Source organism: Vitis vinifera, chromosome 19 (genome assembly GCF_030704535.1).
Source record: "Vitis vinifera cultivar Pinot Noir 40024 chromosome 19, ASM3070453v1".
Taxonomy (NCBI): domain Eukaryota; kingdom Viridiplantae; phylum Streptophyta; class Magnoliopsida; order Vitales; family Vitaceae; genus Vitis; species Vitis vinifera.
The window spans coordinates 8,750,869-8,771,176 of record NC_081823.1 but is presented as its reverse complement, the minus strand read 5'-3'; the positions used below and the strand labels follow the sequence as shown (position 1 = coordinate 8,771,176).

The 20,308-nt window shown below is 36.8% G+C and overlaps 2 protein-coding genes and 1 non-coding gene across 3 annotated transcripts; 1 reads left to right on the top strand and 2 right to left on the bottom strand.

Annotated features, from left to right (window-relative positions):
* The first annotated feature begins 2,151 nt into the window (after positions 1 to 2,151).
* MIR156A (microRNA MIR156a) lies at positions 2,152 to 2,255 on the top strand. The gene has a single exon (NR_127732.1). It is a non-coding gene; the product is annotated as a microRNA MIR156a (primary transcript).
* A 1,624-nt stretch (positions 2,256 to 3,879) lies between these two features.
* Positions 3,880 to 6,715, bottom strand: LOC100241177 (probable L-type lectin-domain containing receptor kinase S.7). Its single transcript, XM_002268789.4, has one exon. It carries the CDS (start codon positions 6,180 to 6,182, stop codon positions 4,143 to 4,145), a length of 2,040 nt encoding a protein of 679 aa, XP_002268825.1. The 5' UTR covers positions 6,183 to 6,715; the 3' UTR covers positions 3,880 to 4,142.
* Positions 6,716 to 6,874: 159 nt separating this feature from the next.
* LOC100241254 (uncharacterized) lies at positions 6,875 to 19,371 on the bottom strand. The gene is made up of 9 exons (XM_002265957.4): positions 19,050 to 19,371; positions 14,210 to 17,091; positions 10,682 to 12,086; positions 9,234 to 9,577; positions 8,950 to 9,141; positions 8,053 to 8,210; positions 7,723 to 7,814; positions 7,535 to 7,639; positions 6,875 to 7,072 (listed from the first exon to the last, which is right to left on the bottom strand). The coding sequence occupies exons 1-8, from the start codon at positions 19,231 to 19,233 to the stop codon at positions 7,605 to 7,607; spliced, it is 5,292 nt and encodes a 1,763-aa protein (XP_002265993.1). The 5' UTR covers positions 19,234 to 19,371; the 3' UTR covers positions 6,875 to 7,072; positions 7,535 to 7,604.
* Positions 19,372 to 20,308: the final 937 nt, after the last annotated feature.

The following is a 20,308-nucleotide window of genomic DNA, read 5'->3' as shown; positions in this document are numbered from 1 at the left end:
TTTTTTGAAGTTAATGCAGATACAATTTGCTTTTAGACTTCAAATCATTCGTGTTTTGATTTTTTTTTAGAACTTAATACTTATTTTTAAAATTATTCAACTGGATAAAAAAATTAAATATTTGATTTTTTGTTAAATGCTAAAAATAACTTTTTGAAACAATCAAAATACAAACTCAACACAACTTTCACCCTATTTATACTTAATACTTAAGAATATCAAGTATTAAGGTGTTTTTTTTATTATTATTATTTTATTTAGAATTAAATTAAATTAAGTTTTATTTTTATTTAAGTAAAAAACAAAAACCGCCTAAATACAACTTAATAGCATTAAGTTATTCGTATTTTATTATTTTATTTCTATTAAGTATTAAGTGTTAGTAAGGTAAGGGTCATTTTGAGATTGTGCTATGATTGTTTTAAAATGTTATTTTTAGCATTAAACAAAAAGTCAAATATTTCAACTTTTTTTATTGAATAAAAAAAATTTAAAAAGAAGTAAAAAGTTAGTAACAAATCATTTAAAGTCTAAAAACAAATTAAATTTAATATTAAGTTAAAAAAACAAACACCACTTTCAACGGGCGAGCCAAAAATCGAGTCTAAGAGGGGCACAAATAGAAAGAAATATTTTGGAGGGTCAAGAAGTGGGAAGATTGTGGTATTTAGTCCCACGAAAAGCTTGTCTTTCCTTTGTACTTGAGGTGAAAGAATCTATCCCACCATTTGATTTTAATTTGAAGGGAGGCAGCCCCTCCTGGCCCAAGCTAGCCCCGTCAGTGACCACTTTATTAGTTTCATAGGATCTTTACTATGACTTAAGAAAAGATGATTACAATACTCGATTTGTAGCTTAGAAGAGTCAAGACTTTGTACAAAGAAATCGATATCAGCTTATGGATTAGTCGAATTGATTTACTTTTACCAAAAGATGGAGAGATAATATATATATAGTCTACAGACTCTACACAAAAAGCATTAGCAGTATGGTAGGCTAATAATTCAATACACAGGTAAGGCAGAGCCCAAGTAAACAATTCATGACAAAGTGAAAAGAGAACTTTGAAATCTGTCAGACCCCAATTTTATGAGTCCTACTTGCACCAAAATCAAATGGCCTATGGATATATTTTTCCAGTGGTTATCCTAACAAAGGCCAAAAGAACTCCACATATCTCGAGAAAAGGGCCCTCAGGCAGTGAAAAAGAAGGGTTCCCAGAAGGTCTAATGCATCCCCAGATAGGGTCACTATGAGAGGAGCCCCATCAAGGACACAAAAAAGGGTTGTCTGGAGAGAAATGAAGGGCCCCAAGCCCTAGTACATCTTGAGATAAGGTCACTTTGAAAGAGGGAGACTCATAATAGAACACCTGCAATAGGCAATGACCATCCTCAGTAGATCTGGTTAAAGACCATTTATGAGTGTGCTTACAATGGTTCATTGTCAAGTGCTGAAGGAGTAGTTAATGAAGGGTTATGTAAATAGAAAAGGTAATAAATATGAGAGTGAAGGGTTATAGCCAAGTTTAGAAGAATCTTTTTAATGTGTTGAAACTGCTAATATTAACAAAAATGTAGCTTTTATTGAGGGAACCACCTAGAAACTGCCCATTATCTTTTTTATGTTACTGGCTTTTGTGAGTGATCAAAGTCTCTATAAGAAGGCTTCACATGCCACTGTTCCATTGCCCCTCTCCCTCTCCCCTTCTTTATCCATTGCCCCTCACAAAGTCAAGACTTTACCTTCATGCTACTGTTCCATTGCTCCTCTCCCTCTCCCTCTCTTCTTCCACTGCCTCTCACAAAGTCATGACTTCTCCTTCATGCTACTGTTTCATTGCTCCTCTCTCTCTCCCCCCCTCCCTCCCTCTCTCTCTCACACACACACAACATGGGTACAGCTATGTACTTCAAATGTAAGTTTCAGCTTGTTTCAATTTCTATTTATATAAGAAATTCGTAATTCCTAGCAAAAACCATCTTATACATGAAATCCATGCATGTATGTTCTTATACACAGGGATTCAACTGTAGTGTCATCCTAAGAATCTAATCCATATATTCTTATTGTTTATATTGCAGTAATGACATGATGAAGTGAATGCATGCCATGCAGCAACATGACTGGTGAATGATTGGTTGGAGGATGAGAAATATGTTGACAGAAGAGAGGGAGCACAACCCAGCATCAGCTAAAGACTCTTTGCTTTTCTTGGGAGTGTGCTCTCTCTTCTTCTGTCATCATCACACTCCACTTGGATCCTCATCAAACTGCAATGTAAAGAATCTCCAACCCTGGATCTAAAATTTATTTGTCTGGCAGTTAAATTCTTGCATTTTGATTCTGCACTCTACATGCCTTCACTATTATATTGCATAGAATTTCTATTGAATGGAACTTCTTAGGCTTGCTTGGTTCTCAAGAACAGGGAAAGAAAAAGGGGAAACATTGAAAAATGAGAAGAACGAGAATGTGATGAAAAAGAGTGAGGAAAGTTGGGGAAAAAAGAGAAGAAATTTTTATTGAGCTTCATAGATGTACTTTGTTTTTCCCATTTCCTTTCCCTTTCCCTTTTTCTTTTCCTCAAACTTTGTTTGGAAAAGAACCATTCAACTGTAGTCTAAAAAGCATAGAAGTACTTGTAAAACATAACTCTTTACATTCTTTGGATTTTACATTACAAAGAGGATCATGCATTATTGCATAGACCTTGATGTGTTACTGCATTCCATAATCCCACTTACATCAACTGGGTTTTCTCCAAGTTCAGCCTTATGCTTTCATATTTTTGCATACAATGCTTTTATCAACAAAGTCAGAAGGTGAACGTATTTGGATTTGAACCAAAATGCCAGTTCATGTATTTTTGGAAGCATAAGGCTGAATGGCATAACCTAGATACAAATGGAGTTGTTAGACAGAGCCCAGATGCAACAGAGCTGAAGGGTTAAAGAAGGACAATATGGGAAGCACCAGCAGCCTCGTGTCTTAGCTCAAAGCTTGCTATAAGATGGACTTGTTAGCTGGAAGCAACCTCCTTGAGAAAAACGACATAGATCAAGCTAAAGAACTCTGAGCGAGTATTTGTCATAACCTTCTCTTTCAGTCTTGGCAATGGAGGATATAGTACAACTTTAGAGAAGAAAAAGAGTGTAGAATCTTCAGCTGAAATGAGATTTGACTAGGACGCTAGTTGTGCTATATCTTTGATGATCAGTCCATGAGCCCTATACATCTTCATTTTGTAGAATTTGAAAGTGGTCTTGCCTCATCCATCGGTTTTCATCATTCTGTAACAAGAAAAAATCAAAACATATGCAACTCCCTAACTTTTTCACAGTTAGGAGAATACGGCTTTCCTATTATTTTCATTCCCCTTGCTTGCTAGTTTTTTATTTATTTATTTATTTTTCTCTCTATGGATTCCTAATGTCGCAACTAGTTGATTAATTGAAGCTTCTGAGATTTTTTTCCATCACTCACTGCATCTAACTTATTTTCACCAATCCGAGTTGTGAGGTTGCAAAATGCAGGAATCCTCTGCTTTTGAGATTTCAGAACTTTCAGTGAAACTACTCAAAAGCCATGAGACAATAGAGGAGCATATGTAGAAAAGGAAATTGTTTGCCATTAAGTCATACAGAAACTGAAACAATCATCTGTAACCAATCAATAAAGGGATAGGAGAAATATTGTAAGACAGGTAATAACACCTTATACCGTTAAGTTTTCAACTCAATCTTGGGATGAGACTGGAGACAAAGGTTTCATCAGCTGATCATCCTTATCCTAAGGCACTCTAGCTTTTCATGATATCTCAATAACATGTAACATGAAATAAACAAGCAACAAATCACTCAGGAAAGTAGTATGATATAAGAAAAAATGTAACACCATTAAAATAGTGGAAAAGAATTACATACATGTCAGTTATGGCATGGACCTACATTTTTATACGTTCAAGGAAGCTTCTTATGTCTAGGGTACAGCAGAAGATCACATAGTTCAATAGAGAAGCTTTGAACTCGGCCCAGTTAAATCTGGTTGAGTAACAAGACAAATATAGAAGTGTGATAAAAAAAAATGAAAGAATCTAAAGCATCAAACTAGGATAACGTGAGAAGTTGAATTTGACTTCACTAGATCTTGATCTCACACATGGAGTCAAGTGACTTACGATGATCTTCACCATCTGAAACAATGTCATCGATACTGAGAGGCAAGCTTAATGAGAAAGTGAGACTTGGTTTCATCCTGGGGACAAGTAAAGGCTCTGCCTCATCATTAAGGATCTGAAGGACTCTCCTCATAGAAGGCCTCACATTACAATCTGGGTTTGCACAGCTCAAGCCCACAAGTAAAAGCTTTCTCATTTCTTCCTCCTTGAACTCCCTATTCAACCGTTTGTCAGCAGCTTCAAGGATGTTGCCTTGAGAATACAATCCCCAAACCCAATCAACCAAATTCATCATTTTCTGACTATCTGTGTCTTTCTCAATTGGCCTCCTTCCACAAGCCACTTCAAGTATAACCACACCATAGCTGAAAACATCTGTTTTCTCAGTAGCTTTCCCATACTGCAGATACTCCGGGGCAAGGTATCCCATAGTTCCAGCAGTCAGAGTTGAAACTGGACTTTTATCATGATCCATGAGCCTTGCCAACCCGAAATCTCCAAGCCTAGCATTGAAGTTTCCATCAAGCATTATGTTACTGGTTTTTATGTCTCTGTGGATGACTTGCTGCTCACATTCCTGATGCAGGTATGTGAGAACAGATGCCATCCCAACAATAATGTTGTATCTATGAGACCATTTCAGTAAGGTTCCTTCCTCGGACTCTTGATACAGCATCTTATCAAGGCTGCCATTAGGCATAAATTCATAAACAAGCAATAGATCACCCTTCTCAACACACCAACCTTGAAGCTGAACTAAATTCTTATGCCTTAAACAAGCTATAATTGATAACTCAGCAAGGAACTCGCTTTTACCTTCATGAGAATGCTTTGATCTTTTCACTGCAGAAATGGTCCCTGTTGTGATAAAAAATGCCTTGTAAACAGTACCGAATGCACCATTGCCAATGATCCTGCTAGAATGAAATCCTTTTGTCGCCCCCTTCAGCTCTTTGTAACTAAACTCTCTTGGCCCAGCAAGAATATCTGCTTTGAAGCTCTTCTCCCATCTCATCCCCCTCCATTTCTTCATGGAAACATAACCAAATACCGAAAGAACTATGCAAAAGAACACTGGCCCAGCAATCCCGAACCCCAAACCAAGCCTCTTATGGCCTTTATTCCCTGAATCAGATACCGCACTTGGTGGGGGTATCATCACTGTATTATCTGAGACGTTGTGAGGCGGAAAATGCAGCCGTGGCGGTGCAGGGACCAACCCGAAAGTCTTGAAGCTCCAATTCTCAATCAGATGCAGCTCGGTGCTCCCCTCTGTAGAGGCTGAAAACCCCACATACTTCAACTCCTTCAGATACTCAGAAAGGTCAATATCCACAATCAGGACTGGCCTTTCAGGCTTAGACCTCGAAGAACTCAAGAACACCTTGAGCTTCATCTGATCATTCTTGTACTCAATCCAAGCCGTGATCGACTTTCCACTTTTCAGGTCAATATTCTCATCCAAGACTGGATCGGCAGTCTTCATTGAATTCAAGCTGTCAATATCCAACCCCACATGGTTGTCATTGGGATCATTGAAATGCGGATCGAGCCGGGTATCGAATTCCACTGCAACAAACCTGTTCTTGGTTAATTGGGAGGAATTCACAAGACCCAGATAGCCTCCAGGGCTGCCCAGAGTCTCATTTTCAGGCGAAAGAAAAAAGGCCAATCCGTCGCCGTAGGAGCTCGGATTGACATTGGTGATAGAGAAGGAGAATCTTGTGGAGAAAGAGGCAGTGGTATTCGATTCAGAATCGAAAAATGCGATCGGGGCGTTGCAGATAACGGTTCCGGAGCTGGAGGAGGGGACCCCGAGGTTTCGGGTGAGGCCAATTACGCCGTTTCGGAGGTAGGAGTCCCCGAGGAGAGTGAAGTTTCGGAGAGTGAACGAGGAGAAATCAAAATCCACATTCTGGGCTGATACCACTAGAGGTGGGTCGGAGAAATTGAAGAACGTGAAAAGCAAGAAAACAAGAAGCTTTCTTGAATCCATTTTCATGGAGACAATGTGGTTACAGACTTACAGTTGAGTGGAAAATCAGAGTTTTGCAAGAAAAGAACAAGAGGTCGGAGGAGGAAGACGGCGACTTGTCAAAACGGTGTCGTTTTCAGAACGAAAGGGAGAAGGGAGCTGTAGTGGGAAAATGGGGTTTAAACGGTTAGAAATTGGGCGCGTGGGGTATATTTATATATACAACGGTTATGAAGAATAGAGGACACACTAGAACAACAAGAGACCCCGAGACTGATGATGACAGGCGTCTCCATCAATGCCACGCGACTTAGTCCAACCACTGGACGGTGGAGATTATTTTGGAAAAAAGAAACAGGTAGGGTGGAGCCGTACTGGAACAGAGCGTAGGAATTCAAATTCCAAGTGGGAATCTTTTGACTGGGGACACAGAAAATGTATCAGCATGACAGCCTTTGGAAAATGGGTTCATTTCAATAATGACAAGAGGCAGCCCATGTGTTCATGGGTCCCTAAAGTCCAACATTTGGTCATAGAGCCGTTATGATATAAAAGCAAAGAAAAAAGGCAATCATCTCAATTTTCATATGATTATTTTATTCTCATGGCTTTTTGAATAAGCAAAAGGATCATTTGTGCTCAGACGTCAGTATCTATTTATTTTAAGTACCATAAAAGGGCAACCGAGTGGGTATTGACAATTCTCAAATAAACTGAGATTAGAGTAGTGAACTTGGCCTCATTTTAAAGAGAAAAAAAAATGCTACAATGTTCAAAGAAGTATGTACATTGTTCAGTTCTGAATTTTTTTCAGCTACAAATTTGCTGGGAAATAATTGGGTTTGCCATCCAACTCTGATCTCCCTCATAGTGTCTTCCAAAAAAAAAAGGGGGAAATGTTGTTGGAACGGAAGGACCTGCCAGAGGAAACAAAAATCCATTACTTGTAGCTCTAGAAAAAGCTACCAGTTACTTAGCAAGTTTTCATAAGAGTGATAAATAGAAACAGTTGTTCACTGATGACTTCCATGGTTTGCAATATATTAACCCCTTTTTATTTAAAGTTCATCTGTCCTATCATGGGCGAAGGATCATCAAAACATAAATTAGTATATTTCTTTGTCAAGCTCTTTGTGCGTGTGGGAAGTGGAAGAAAAGAAAGTGGGGCTTTCTGGTTGTCAAAGGAACGGACAAGTTTTTTCTAGCCGTTTGCAATGACGGCCACCAAATCATCCGTGAAAAAGGATGATTGATTAGATGATAACCCCAACTGCCACAGTGGATAATGACCTAAAAATGGATAATTTGACCAAGCATACGGATGTAGCCAAGATTCCCAGGGGGAGAAAATCAGAAAAGAAAAGAAAGGAAAGAAGTACCTTCTCTTGGTATGATTATTGCCATCCCAAGAAATAGATGATTTTGCCACATAGAATGCAGCATCACCACCTATTTCTGCTGCTGCTGCTTTCGAGATACAAGAACTACAAAGGGAGTAGACATTATGAATTTTAGTCCAGAAATAGCTAATGAAGTTCCAGTGATTTAGATTATTTATGAGGATTACCTTCATTGATACTACAAAAGCTTTCTGGTGGGAATATCATATTCGGGTCTACTTTTTGCTGGGAGGATACGGCAATAACCAGATAATTTTTACTGCAAAAGCAAGCAGAATCTCTTTTGAGTGTGGTCAAGATGCTGTTCACAGCTTTAACCAAGGAAGAAATTGTCAAAACATATTAGTAAACTAATCTAAACAACTGGCGAGCATTGTAAGTGCGGAAAGAACCAAAGAAATATCAATGGTAGCTTGGAGTGCCTCATAACATGACACTGGTGTATCAAATTCCCAGAAAACAATAATTATTTGAGATGGCAAAATGGAGATATGAACCTGGCCCATGATGGGATGAACTTTTTGGTTGGTATGTCATCCTCTTCTTCCTCTTCATCGTCTGAGGATTGGTAGGGAGACATCTCATATGACTCTTCTTTAGTTGTATTTGCAACCAGATTATCATTTTCAGATGCTTTATCCAAATTACCTGTTACCTGTAAAATTGAATTTATCAGTACAAGGTTCTACATAGAAGTTGAGGAAATTAAAAGAAAAATAAAATAAAAAAATAAAAAAATAAAAAGAATGAAGAAGGATAAAACATCTTAAAATTGTTGGATTACGAAGAGAACTTAAAAGGTGGTTTGACTGGATCAGAAATTACTTTAAATAAAAAATGTTAAAGAAATCAGCCTCTTTTCTCTACAAAAAGAGAGCATTGAACCAAAAAGAGCATGTGCTCTTTCTAATTTTGGCACAAAGGAAACAAGAGAAAGCCAAAAAGGTGCCCAACTACTTTCCAGTGAGTACTAAGATATCTACCGGTTTAACAATAACCATGCTTAGATTTGGATGATTGCTCTAAAAGCCTATTGCACCTAAAGCTTGGAATTTCCATATGACCTGGATCTCCTGAAGTTAAAGCTATCAAATGTTGATAGTGATTTCCTTCACATAGGTTGCCAATCCACATGAAAGGGAAAACTTATGTGACATTAATGCAAAAATTGAGAGAATAATATCATTATTATATTCTTCAATCATAGGACTCAGATGACAAAAATGAGTGGCTAAAGCATGAGTGGGAAATCACTTAGGATTAACAAGAATTTTATAACTCAGAGAAGGAATTGTTTCCTGCTGTATTGTTGCACTCCAAAAACTAGTTGCAATAAGTATAAGACAGTCATGATAGTGAAGGACTTTGCATAAATAAATAAATGCCGCTCTTACCTTCTGAATCTCACCACAATCACTAAGAGCCTCAGAATCTTTAAGAACAATACTTGCTTTAGAAATATCACTTGTTGAAACCCTGGAAGTTCTCAACTCAGTCTCTGGTTTTTGCACAAGAGTGTCTTCTTCCACTTTCTTATCAATTTTCACTTCATCTCTTGCTTCCTTCCTCTCATGCACTTTTTCAACCTATAGTAGATATAACACCAATTGGCTCTACTCCAAAAACAAATAAGAAAAAAAAAAAAAAAACAGAACTGTATCATGCAGAAGTATCTTACTGTGGCTCGATGTCTCTTTTCCTTCTCTTTCTCAGCACGTAATTTCTGCTCATGCTCTCTTTGCTGTCTCCGTGCTTCTTCAGTACGCTTTCTTTTTGCTTCCTTCTCCTTTTCTTCTTCTTCCCTCAGTCTTTTCCTTGCTGCCATCTCAGCTTCTTTTTTCCTCCTTTCCTCTTCTTTCTTTTTTTTCTTCAGCTCCAACTGCCTCAAATTTTCTTGCTCTAGTCTTGCACGCTCAAGTTTCAAGGCTTCCTTTTTCATTTTACGTTCATTTTCTCTTTTTTCCTCTAGGCGCTTTGCAGCCTCAGCAACCTCCAGAGCTTTCACCTTGACATCTCTCTTCCCTGTAAGACACCACAAGAAGTTCCAAAATAAAATATCAACTAGAGAATATAATTTCAGATATCCTGCAGCCACATACAACTGCTTAAATGTACAGTCTTGTCATAGCCTGACACTTATTGTTAGTGCAAGTAAAACTTCCATCTTCCTTAGCATGCTTGAATAAAAAATGCAGTTTGCAGATAAACAAACAGATTTGCACAACACAGTTCAACAAAAACAAAACATTACAAAGCAAATATAAAGAGTTGATTCCAGATTTACATGAATTCTTGTAATCCATCATGCCTTGTCTTATTATTTGGGGATGGAACCATGAATTATTTTCCATTCCTACTTTTTGCCGATTTAAACCATGTCCATTTGAATGCTCCTGTCCAGTTTAGTATATTCAAAACTCACACATATCGTCACAATTGAGTTCTTTGAAATAGTTCAAACTTCAAATCAATGAAAATGCAGCACACTTTTACCATTTATGGTGGCCACTATATTCTATAACCAACTTCTAGTCTGTTCTGCACTCTTTGGCTCAAATATGTATCAGCATCCACTTCTCAGTTAATCTTACTTTGAGGATGCATCATTTCTTGAAGGTTTTGATCAATCAACCATTGCTGATTCTATTGGCAGTTTGTAACAATTTGTTCTTTTGGTTCAGGTTTCTCATTAAAAGAAATGTAATTGTCAAATTAGTTATGAGATAGAACTGGCATTTAATCCCCAAGGAGATAAGAGAAGACATAAGTTATTTGATGTATAATGATTGAACAGAATAAAACAAAAGCAACCAACATGACCATATAAAGTTGGCTCAACAAAGCAATTGAGAAGTAAAGCTCAGACTTCAAATTGAACTAAATAGTAGATATACAGACATGTGAACATGGAACAGTGCATAATCCCAGGAAACAAAGGATAAATTACAATACCTGGAACCAAAGTTTGAAACCCAATGCATTAATTTAAGCAATTAGCACTATTAATGACTCTATGTCCCATATAAGAGCAAGAGAATATTTAGATTACTTTCATATGACCATTGGGAAAAGAAATCCATTTCTTCAGACAAGTCAAAAAAGAAAAAGAAAAGTGAAATGTATTACCTGTAACAACTGCAGCTCCTTGAGCTCGTTGAACAAGTGGAACAAAGGAAGTGATGTTGGACACAATATTCTTATGCTTGGACTCCCTTTCTGAAATACTTGGGCCTCCTTTTCTCAAACTGGTCTTTCCTGATAGTTTTGGCTTACTGAACCTGTTATGAAGTGATTCAGTGACCCTCCTAACACCATTTTCAGCCACTGATAAACTCTGGTTCTCCCTCATCTCGTTTGTACCTCTTGTCTTACTTTCATAAAGGTTCTGAAGCTTCTCTTTACCTTTATTCTGAGTCCTGGGGACATTGATGTCTATGTTCACTGAATCCAAACTGCCCCTATCAGAAAATTTCTCAGCTGTAGAAACTGATGCCAGTGGATTTAGATATTCTTCTGTAATGTCACCAAGCAGTTCTCTTCTGGCGGAACCAGTTATAGTCATTGAACTAATACCTTCATGGAAGGCATCACTGACATCATCTTTTTGCTCAGTTTCTTCACTTATGCAGGGATCCTCCTCAATTGGGTAGCAAGTGAGCTCAGGATTCAAGCTCAGTCGCTTCCCTGAACTGCCAGAACTTGATGTGCTAACCCTCCAAAGCTTCCCAACTGGAGATATACATGGTTTGCTAATGTTCCAAGCAAATTGAGTGCTAGAAAATGGTCGGTGATCAGAAGTGGAACTCCCTTGAAAAGCATGATTGGCTTCCTCATTCAAGCAACTGTAACTAGCCCTAAGTAGCTTACCAGCATCGTCATTTAAAGACAGGGTGCTCTGCAGATCCATGCCCTCTAGAAGCCCATTAGGTACAGATTGGCAAAAGTTTGGTGCTCTGGGCAACTTGTCTGTAATTGAGAAATGTGGCAATGGGGTATGAATGCTAGCAGATAGGCAAAGCTGCTCCAAAACACTGGCACGTTCGATTGTAGTGGTTGGAAGGTCCAATTTGTCAAAACCGATTCCATCTCTAGCAATATGTGGTTTTTCATTCTCTTCTTGCATAACAAAGCCCTCAAACACGGGCTTAGCTTGATCAGCACCAAACAAATCCAGATATTGGTTATGTGGAGAACCAATTGAACAATGTGAAAATAATCCACCATCCTCCAGTTGAAAATTAGTTTTCCACATAGTTCTTTCATCCATACAAGTCAAATTTTCTGCAATCTCTGGACCAAGTTTATCATCAAGGAACAAGGAACCTTGGTGTTCTTCAGTAGCACACTGGCTTCGCATATCATGTATAATGTTTGTTCCACCCTCCCCTTCTGCTTCCTCCACCAAAAAACCTTGGAAATCTCCTGATGCTCGCTTAGTCAAACTTGAGACAAGGGGTGGCCCTAATTGTTCACTTTCAAATGTGAAGGAGGGTTTAACATTTTTATCTCTCCCTTCCAAGCTATGTTCTGCCTGCCAAAGACAATGACAAAGCATAAATACATAAACTGAAAAGACAAAATATACAATGAAGAGAATCTGCTTTAAAGGTGCAAGTCCTTGCTCTAGATCAGGAACGCTAAATACAAAAATCAATTATCTAAGAGCAATTTAGAACTAACAATGGCATATATCCTTCATCACAAGCAATGATTTAAAAAGGCCATAGGTTATCTTGAGGTATTTTGACCAAATGAGGCAAGGTGTACCTTGAGGTGGATTAAGGCTTAAGCCTCAACTTAAACACAAAAACTAATAATAATGTACAGAAAAGAAAACTAAATTCTCATGAAATACGAAAATTTTTAATAAAATCACCAAAAAAAAAAATCACAAACCTCGTAATAATAATAAAAAAATAAAAAAAATAAAAAAAAATTGTTATTTTCAGCAGTTTCTGATTTAGTTCCTCGGTCACTCTTCCAAAACCTATCTCTCTCATAGTTCTATCAAATAGTCTTCAGCATCACCATCATTATCACTAGTAAGATCCTCCAAGAAATCATCACCATGTCTAATTGCTCTATCATCCTATCCATCAGTATCAATGTTAATATCCACCCAATCTTCCTCTTCTCAATCTTATCATTGATAAATAAAGGAAAACAACCACTAGAATAATAAAACAATGATTATATATGATCAACCACTGCTTTAGTTAACAACTTCTCCATTTCTTCTTCTTGATCTTTTTCCTTTTTCTTTTATCCTTTTAAAGGGTTAAATGGAGGTCAACTAAGTTCTTATTTTATAAAGGATTTAACTCAAATCTCCAAAACTTATAACATCTATATGAAAGCCCCCCAAAAGCAGAAAACCCATTAAAATCCATTGAATATTAAGGTTTAAACCTCTCATAAAATATATAGAAAAAGCCCATATATGACCTAAACACATTAAACCTATTGTATATTTGAGACTTCTCAACGACCTCGAGGCTGTAACCTCAAGGCTAATTTAGAGTGGCACGACATGAGACGAACCTCAAGTTGTAAACCTCAATAGCCTTTTAAAATGTCGATCACACATTAGTCCATAACTTTAATGTATTCTATGATTTCATTTTTCCTATTTAATTAGGGACAAGCTGGATCTAAACATGCATGACCAAACTTACCACAGCTTCTATAAAACCATACTAGCGAATGAGCAACAGAAAAGGGAATTTAGGATTCACCAAGAAATTCTCTAAAAGAAAAAGCTAAAATATACAAGGTCAATTGTTCTTCTTGTCATCAAACACATTAGAAAACCGATTTTCCTAAAAGTGTATATCATGCTTTCTAACATCATTCCTTACATGGAGTATCATATCCACTCATGAATAGACACACAAGCCCATAGGCAAATAACCACAATTAGCCTCTTTTGGGCTCACACATGGACTTAATAAATTGGGGAAATACATATTATGTGTTGAGGCTCGAACACATGACTTCCCTATAAATGAGACTTTGATACCACATTGAACTACCAATTTTCCTAAAAGCTTAAGCTTGAAAGATTTAGGTTCATAATGTGTATCATGCTCTTTAACAAAACAAATAAGAGAGGAAAGCTAAAATTAGAAAACTCCCAAGAGGTTTCTGGAGTATTACTGGCCACACTTATGACTGTTACCAACTGAACAAAGTTAAGAACAGATTTGAGTATGATTTGAACTCTAAAAGACCTATATAATTTTTTGGCTAAAAAAACTTAGCTAGAATGATGTTATATTCCAAAACACCAAGAGGTCTAGTCTTGATTTGATATGTCAAACTTTTTAATGGAAGTTGAATATTTGATGTGATAACAAATAAGATGCCAGTGGTATTATCAGAAAACTGAGGTATGATCAACATACATCAGCCACTCTTACTCATAGGCCTTCTAGGTAGGCTTGATTATTACTGGATATTCCAAGACCCAACATGGACATTTTATTGCCAATTCTTGATTGTTGTATTAAGTATCTACCTAACCAAGTAGCCTTCTTTAACATCTTATGGACATCAATATAAAATGGTCCTGATTAAAATTCGTTTAATCCAAATCTGCCAAATTAATATAAATCAACTTGGAGAGATTCAAGTTAGAAAATGAAAAACAAATACCTCCATCACTTGTAGTTTAGATGAAGATTTAATTCCTTCTTCCATGCAGCACTTCATATTCTGATCCATTTCTTCATGAGGACTTTTACTGGCATTAGATTGATCCACACCTTCCTCACAAGAAATATGGAGGTATGGAGATATTAAAACAGTCTCTGAGTTGCCTTCTACACCATTCAAGTGTGTACTCATTGTGTCTTGAATACTCTGAAATGGCTCTCTTTTTGAATTTGGAGAAGCAGATGAGGCATCAAGTAGTTGACCCTCAATCTTTCTCCTCTTAGCCTGAGGCAATCCCTCCATGGTAAAGTTGAAACTTCTTCCTGACTGTATGGACTTCTCTGTAATTTGCAGTTCAATTGGTTTAGAGTCACCAACAATCTTGTCATTGCCACTACAGCTTCCCAAGGAAGGAGTTACTTTCTCTGCATTTTGAAATTGAACGTTGCCCGATTTCATGTTCTGACTCACAGCGCAACCCTTAGATTCATTCACAGAAACAGCAGGGAACTTAACAGCAGAGTCTTGCAAAGACACGGCTAAGGTTCTGTCTTCTGATACCATTTCAGCATCTCCAACAACATGAAACTCCCCAACCCCCTTCTCAAAAGATAAATTCATCCTTATATCTGCATCTACATTGGTCAAATCAGAATCCACTGCATTTTTTAACGGGCTTTCACATGAACTTTTTCTAAAAGCTTTTGAGACAACTGAATGGCCTAGTTTTGAGATTTTAATGCCTTCTGGCAATGTATGGGAGATTGCTGTTTCGTACACCTCCACTGCTTTATTTATTGATGACCCAGCTGATCTATTTGAAGTTCTGCTCGTAGAAAATGCATGGCAAAAACCATACCCAAGTTTCTGTTTTTCAACTTCTACTTTTTCCTCTGCATCAGACTCAGACGAACCTGTTCGAGCTTCCTCTTCCTTGCTCAAAACTTCCAGCTCCTCCAACAACAACTTCTTCAAAGGTGGAACACTGTTTCCATGATGGTTATTAGATATCACTCTTTCCAGTGATTCTGCAGGCGCCAGAGGGGTAGAACATCTCTTTCCTGATGATGAAGTGTCCTGTCTTTTCTTCATTGGTGCAGGAACAGAGGCTTCATTCAAACTGCAATCTTCCACATCATCAAAATCAAGTTGTTTGGGCTTCACAAACATATCAAGATCAGAGGGTGGCCTCAAGACTAAAACTTCCAACCCCACTCTAAGGCTGGCACCATCCAAATTAGATCCAGAACAAACAAGATGAGAGTCTACTGGCTCATCTGAAACTAGTTCAGTCTCTGGAGCAGTTGCAGCACATCTTTCCTGCTTGGCAATGTTATTGGTTTCAGCACAAGGCAGGATATTTGCGCCAGATCCTGAGCTTTTCAGAGGCTCTAATCCTTCTGACCTGTTTAATGTATTTCCTAGGGCAGACCTGCCAGAAGCAAAAGATGTAGACCTTGTTCTTCTACCAACACACTCATCTGCAATATTTCCCTTGCCTGGATGTTCTCTTGCATCTTCTGCAGGTAACTCTGAATCCTTCTGTCTTGGTGAGGACCGTCTAAGAGATATTTGTGTACCTTCTGCATTCTGAGAAGCAGCATCTCCTCCAATTGATCTTAATGGTTCAGATGGTTCCATTAATTTACTGATTGGTTGAGTAAGTTTACAACCATCTTCATTGACAATATTAGAAGAGCTAACCAGTTCAGAAAACCCACCCAGACAGTTGGGATGTTGGTAAGAACTCCTAGATCTTGTAATTCTTCCACAATAAACACCACTGCCCTTTTCCTTGCTCCGAATATCTACTTTTGTTACTTCTTTGACTTCACAACTTCGACCTTTGATGTCAAAAGGTTTGACCAATTCCAAAAACTCATTAGCATGATTAGGCCACTGTAGTGAATTAGGAATAGACTCTGCCTGTGTACCTCTATCAACCCTAGCAATGTTAGAAGAGCTATCCAGTTTGGAAGACTCATCTACAGAGTTAACTTTTTCAGAAGAACTTCTAGATCTTGTGATTCTACCAGAATAGACATAGCTACCCTTCCCCTTGCTGTGGGGATCTCCCATTTTATCTTCTATTAATGCATGACTTTTATCATCAATATTAGAAGGATCCAACAAAGCACTGGCATAGGCAGACTCTTGCATAGGTTTGCCAATAGATGGTGCAAGTCTGACACTATCTCCCTTGGTAACATGAGAAGAGCCATCCATATTCACACACTTGGTTTGTTGAGAAGAACTTCTAGATCTTGTAACTCTACCAGAATAAATGTTGCCACCCTTTTCCAAGCTATAATGATCTCCTTTTCCTGCTTCTCTCTCACCAGTATTTTTATTGTTGATATTAGAGGGTTTGACTGACTCCAATAACTCATTAACAAAGTTGGACTGCTGGAAAGCCATTCTGGAGACTGCAACTCCACTAGAATATGTACCATTGTTGTTGTCATCAACTAAACGGTTTTTACATTTTACTTTTGAACTATTACGAAACTCTAAAGCCTTTTGCCGTGACTTGGACCGTTGGATTCTGGCAAGAGATTGATCTGGCTCTGAATAAATGTTTGATATTCTTGCATCTATCTGATTTGGAGAAGAGGTAGCACTAGGACCTGGTTCAAGAACACCACTTACAGGAATTTCAGTCTCATTATTGTTGCACTGGGGCACAGCTGTCTGCCTTTCTCCTGCATCAAAACCTTTATTGGAAGCATGCGTTTCCATGGGTAAGCCATCAGAAAACTCGCCAGTATTTACTGTAACAGCTGACTTGTTATACAGAGAATAGTGACCATTGTAATAAGGAACCATTGTAGGTTGTGGATGTGGGAGCAAGAGTCCTGAAATCAGCTCTTCTTTCTTTAACTCTGCAAAATAACAAAGGAAATCATCAGAGGAAGCCATTCCTGCAGGTTTCTTACTATTTATATGAGGGAGAGGTATGCAGTTCCATGGAGATTCAAATTAGTGCAGGACTTATAGCTAGAATGAATTTGACTTGTTGTCACTTCTCATTTTGGTCCCATCTACAGAGAAATAAAACTTGAAAGTCAAAGTTTCATCATCATAGAGGAAATGGAAAAATACTTTTATGTGCCCTTTTGTTAGGTGTTGTTACCCGTTAATATATTGAATCTTTGTGTATCAATATATATGTATATTGATACCCATTAATATATGTGTATATGTATATATACATCTATATTGATAGCTAGATGGATAGATAGATAGATAGATAGATAGATAGATAGAACCACATGGCCAGAAGATAAGTTGTCCTCTAAGTAGAGCTAAAAATTTTCAAGATATTGTGATACTAGGTTATGTGTACATTGCAAACTGACAAAAAAAATTAAAAATGTGCAAAATTTTGGGCTTCAGAACTGGTTTTTTTGCAGATGCACATTTAAAATATGAAATAGCATTCTTTTCTAATGCGTGAACACTGGAATCTGAACTCACAACTTAAATTGCAAAAAGAAAAAAGAAAAAGGGAGAGAGAGAGAGAGAAAGAGAGTGACCACTTTTAACTATGCCAAATACAACTGCATTGCTTGGCTAAAGCAAGTTCTTCAACTTCTCAAACCCAAAACAATATAAAAACAGAAGAATCCAAATTTCATTTCCTAACGTTTTCCTTTAGTTTCTCATTAGACAAACTGATTCTTACAAGGCCTAAACATGCAATTATCCTCTGAAAATTGAACTAAACCAAATAAAAATGTGAAGAGTTTGAAAACATTATGTGAGTACCTTCAAGATTTCAATCATCAGATATTTGAAGGGAGAAAGAGAGAGAGAGAGAGAGAGAGAGAGAGAAGAAAGAAAACCAAGTATGCCTAATCTAATTATTCTGCTTTTCTAGAGGGAGTCCTTCAATGTCTCAAACCTGAAAGAAAGAAATCCTAAAATTTCCCCTTTCTACTTTTTCCTTCATTTTCTCTGTACTATGAACACAAATTCCTGGAAACATAAAAAAGGATAAATTTGGATCAGCATGTAGATTACCTGCTAACCTTAAGATCATTTTCCAATTTAAAAGTTCTTCCTAAAAGGGAAAACTACACATGACACAACCAGTCCAGCTGTTCTTCTTGGCTAGTAAGACTTTTTTTTCTTTTAATCAAAACAAACACAAAATTCCCTTTTCCACTCTATTTCCCTTCATCTTCTTGGAAAATACAAACACAAATTCATGAAAACAACCACAAATGATAAATAGAATGGTAACTTCAAAGACTGTGTGAGAGTACCTTCCACACCTGAAACCGCGATTTCATATTTATTTATTTTTTTCTTTTTTAAGAAGAAAACTAAATTCAACTATGCTGATTCCAACAGTTTTTCCATGCAAGGAAGACTCCTTCAATATCTCAAACTCAAAAAAATAAAAAATAAAAATGCACTTCCTACTATTTTGCTTCGTTCCGCAGAAATTATAAACACAAATTCCTGAAAGAAGTCACCCAAAATTACAGACAGAATACGAGAATTTGGAACAGTTTGTAACAGTATGTTCTGACCTGAAGTCATCCTATCAAATTAAAATAAGGAAAACCAAACTCAACAGTACCAATTCGACTGCTAATATGAATTTTCTCTTGAAACCTAGTCTAACTATAAAAAAACTAAAATACTATAAAGAAAAATCTATTACGCTTTTTCCCTTCATTTCCTCACCAACGAAATGCACCTTTAAAAAAAAATTAAAAATACAAAAAACCTCTAATTACTTTTTTATCCTTCATTTTTCTAGGCAACCAAACATGTCCTTGAACAAATTCGTAACAAATCCACGAAAAAGCAAGAGAAATAAGCAGAGTACCTTTGGGATCCGAAGACGAGATTTCAAAAGAGGGAGCGAGCAGCCATGGTGGAGGGTTGAATCCCTCGATAATGAGGTTGGAAGCGAGGTGGTGGTCGAAGGCATCGGTCTGGTGCTTCACCTGCTCGATGATCCGGTTCTTGCGCTCGAAGATCTGAACGAACAGCTTCTCAACCGTCGACATCTTCCTCTTCTTCTTCTTCCTCTTCTTCTTCTTCACAGCTAATCCATTAATGAATCAGAGATGGTAGATGGAGGGTTCCACACTACTCTCTGGCCATCGCAGTTTAGCGCGGATTTGCTTTTCAAAATTTGGGGAAGTGGATTGTTTGTGTTTGGGTACGTTTATAACTTGGATCCACAGAAGTTTTTAACTTTCGGCGTTACCAAACAGGCCATTTGCCCGTTGGAAAATAATTTCGCCTTGTAACAACGAAAAAAGTTTTATACTTTAATATAACATTAAATACTTTTCCGATGGGTATAAAAATACAATATCATTAAAATGAAATCATACAAATAACTTCGAGTCCCGATTTACTCCAATTTCATTTTTGATAATTTCATATTTTGATTTTATTTGTTTATACCTTCATCTAATGGTCTAAATTTCATCACAGACATTCAATAAATAATGATTTTATAGTTTAATATTTCCCTAAATAAGGAATTAGAATTATTCTATTAAAAAAAATATTATTTTATTTGAAAGTAATTTCTTTTTTGTAAAATATTTATTTGGGGTTGTATTACCTATAAGTATACAAGCTACAAAATTATTATATGTAGAGATTGGATGTCTTGACAAATATTGATTGCAATACCAACATCACTTCATGCATTGATTCTTTTGCATCTAAATGTATTCAATGTCAAAAATTCTAAATATAGAGTTTAAAATTTATCTTTCAAAAACTACAAACCTACTAGTTCTCTTATGTTTTTTCGTCTCGTGTTGGAATATGTTTAATAGTGGCTATATTTGAAGTGTTTTTAGTGAAATATTTTCTTTAAAAGTATTTTTAAAAGTATTTTTTTCTAATACTTTAATGATAAAAATTTTCAAGTATTCGAAATATTATAAACGCTTCCTAAAATCATTATTAAATGGACTTTAAGTGTTTTTCCAAAAAAACATTACGAGTGATTTTTCAAAATTTTAAAAATATTTCCTAAATTTTGTCAAACACCTTTTAGGTTAATAATATTAAAGTTATCTCATTAATTATCATTTTTCATCTTCAATCAAACATGAGATT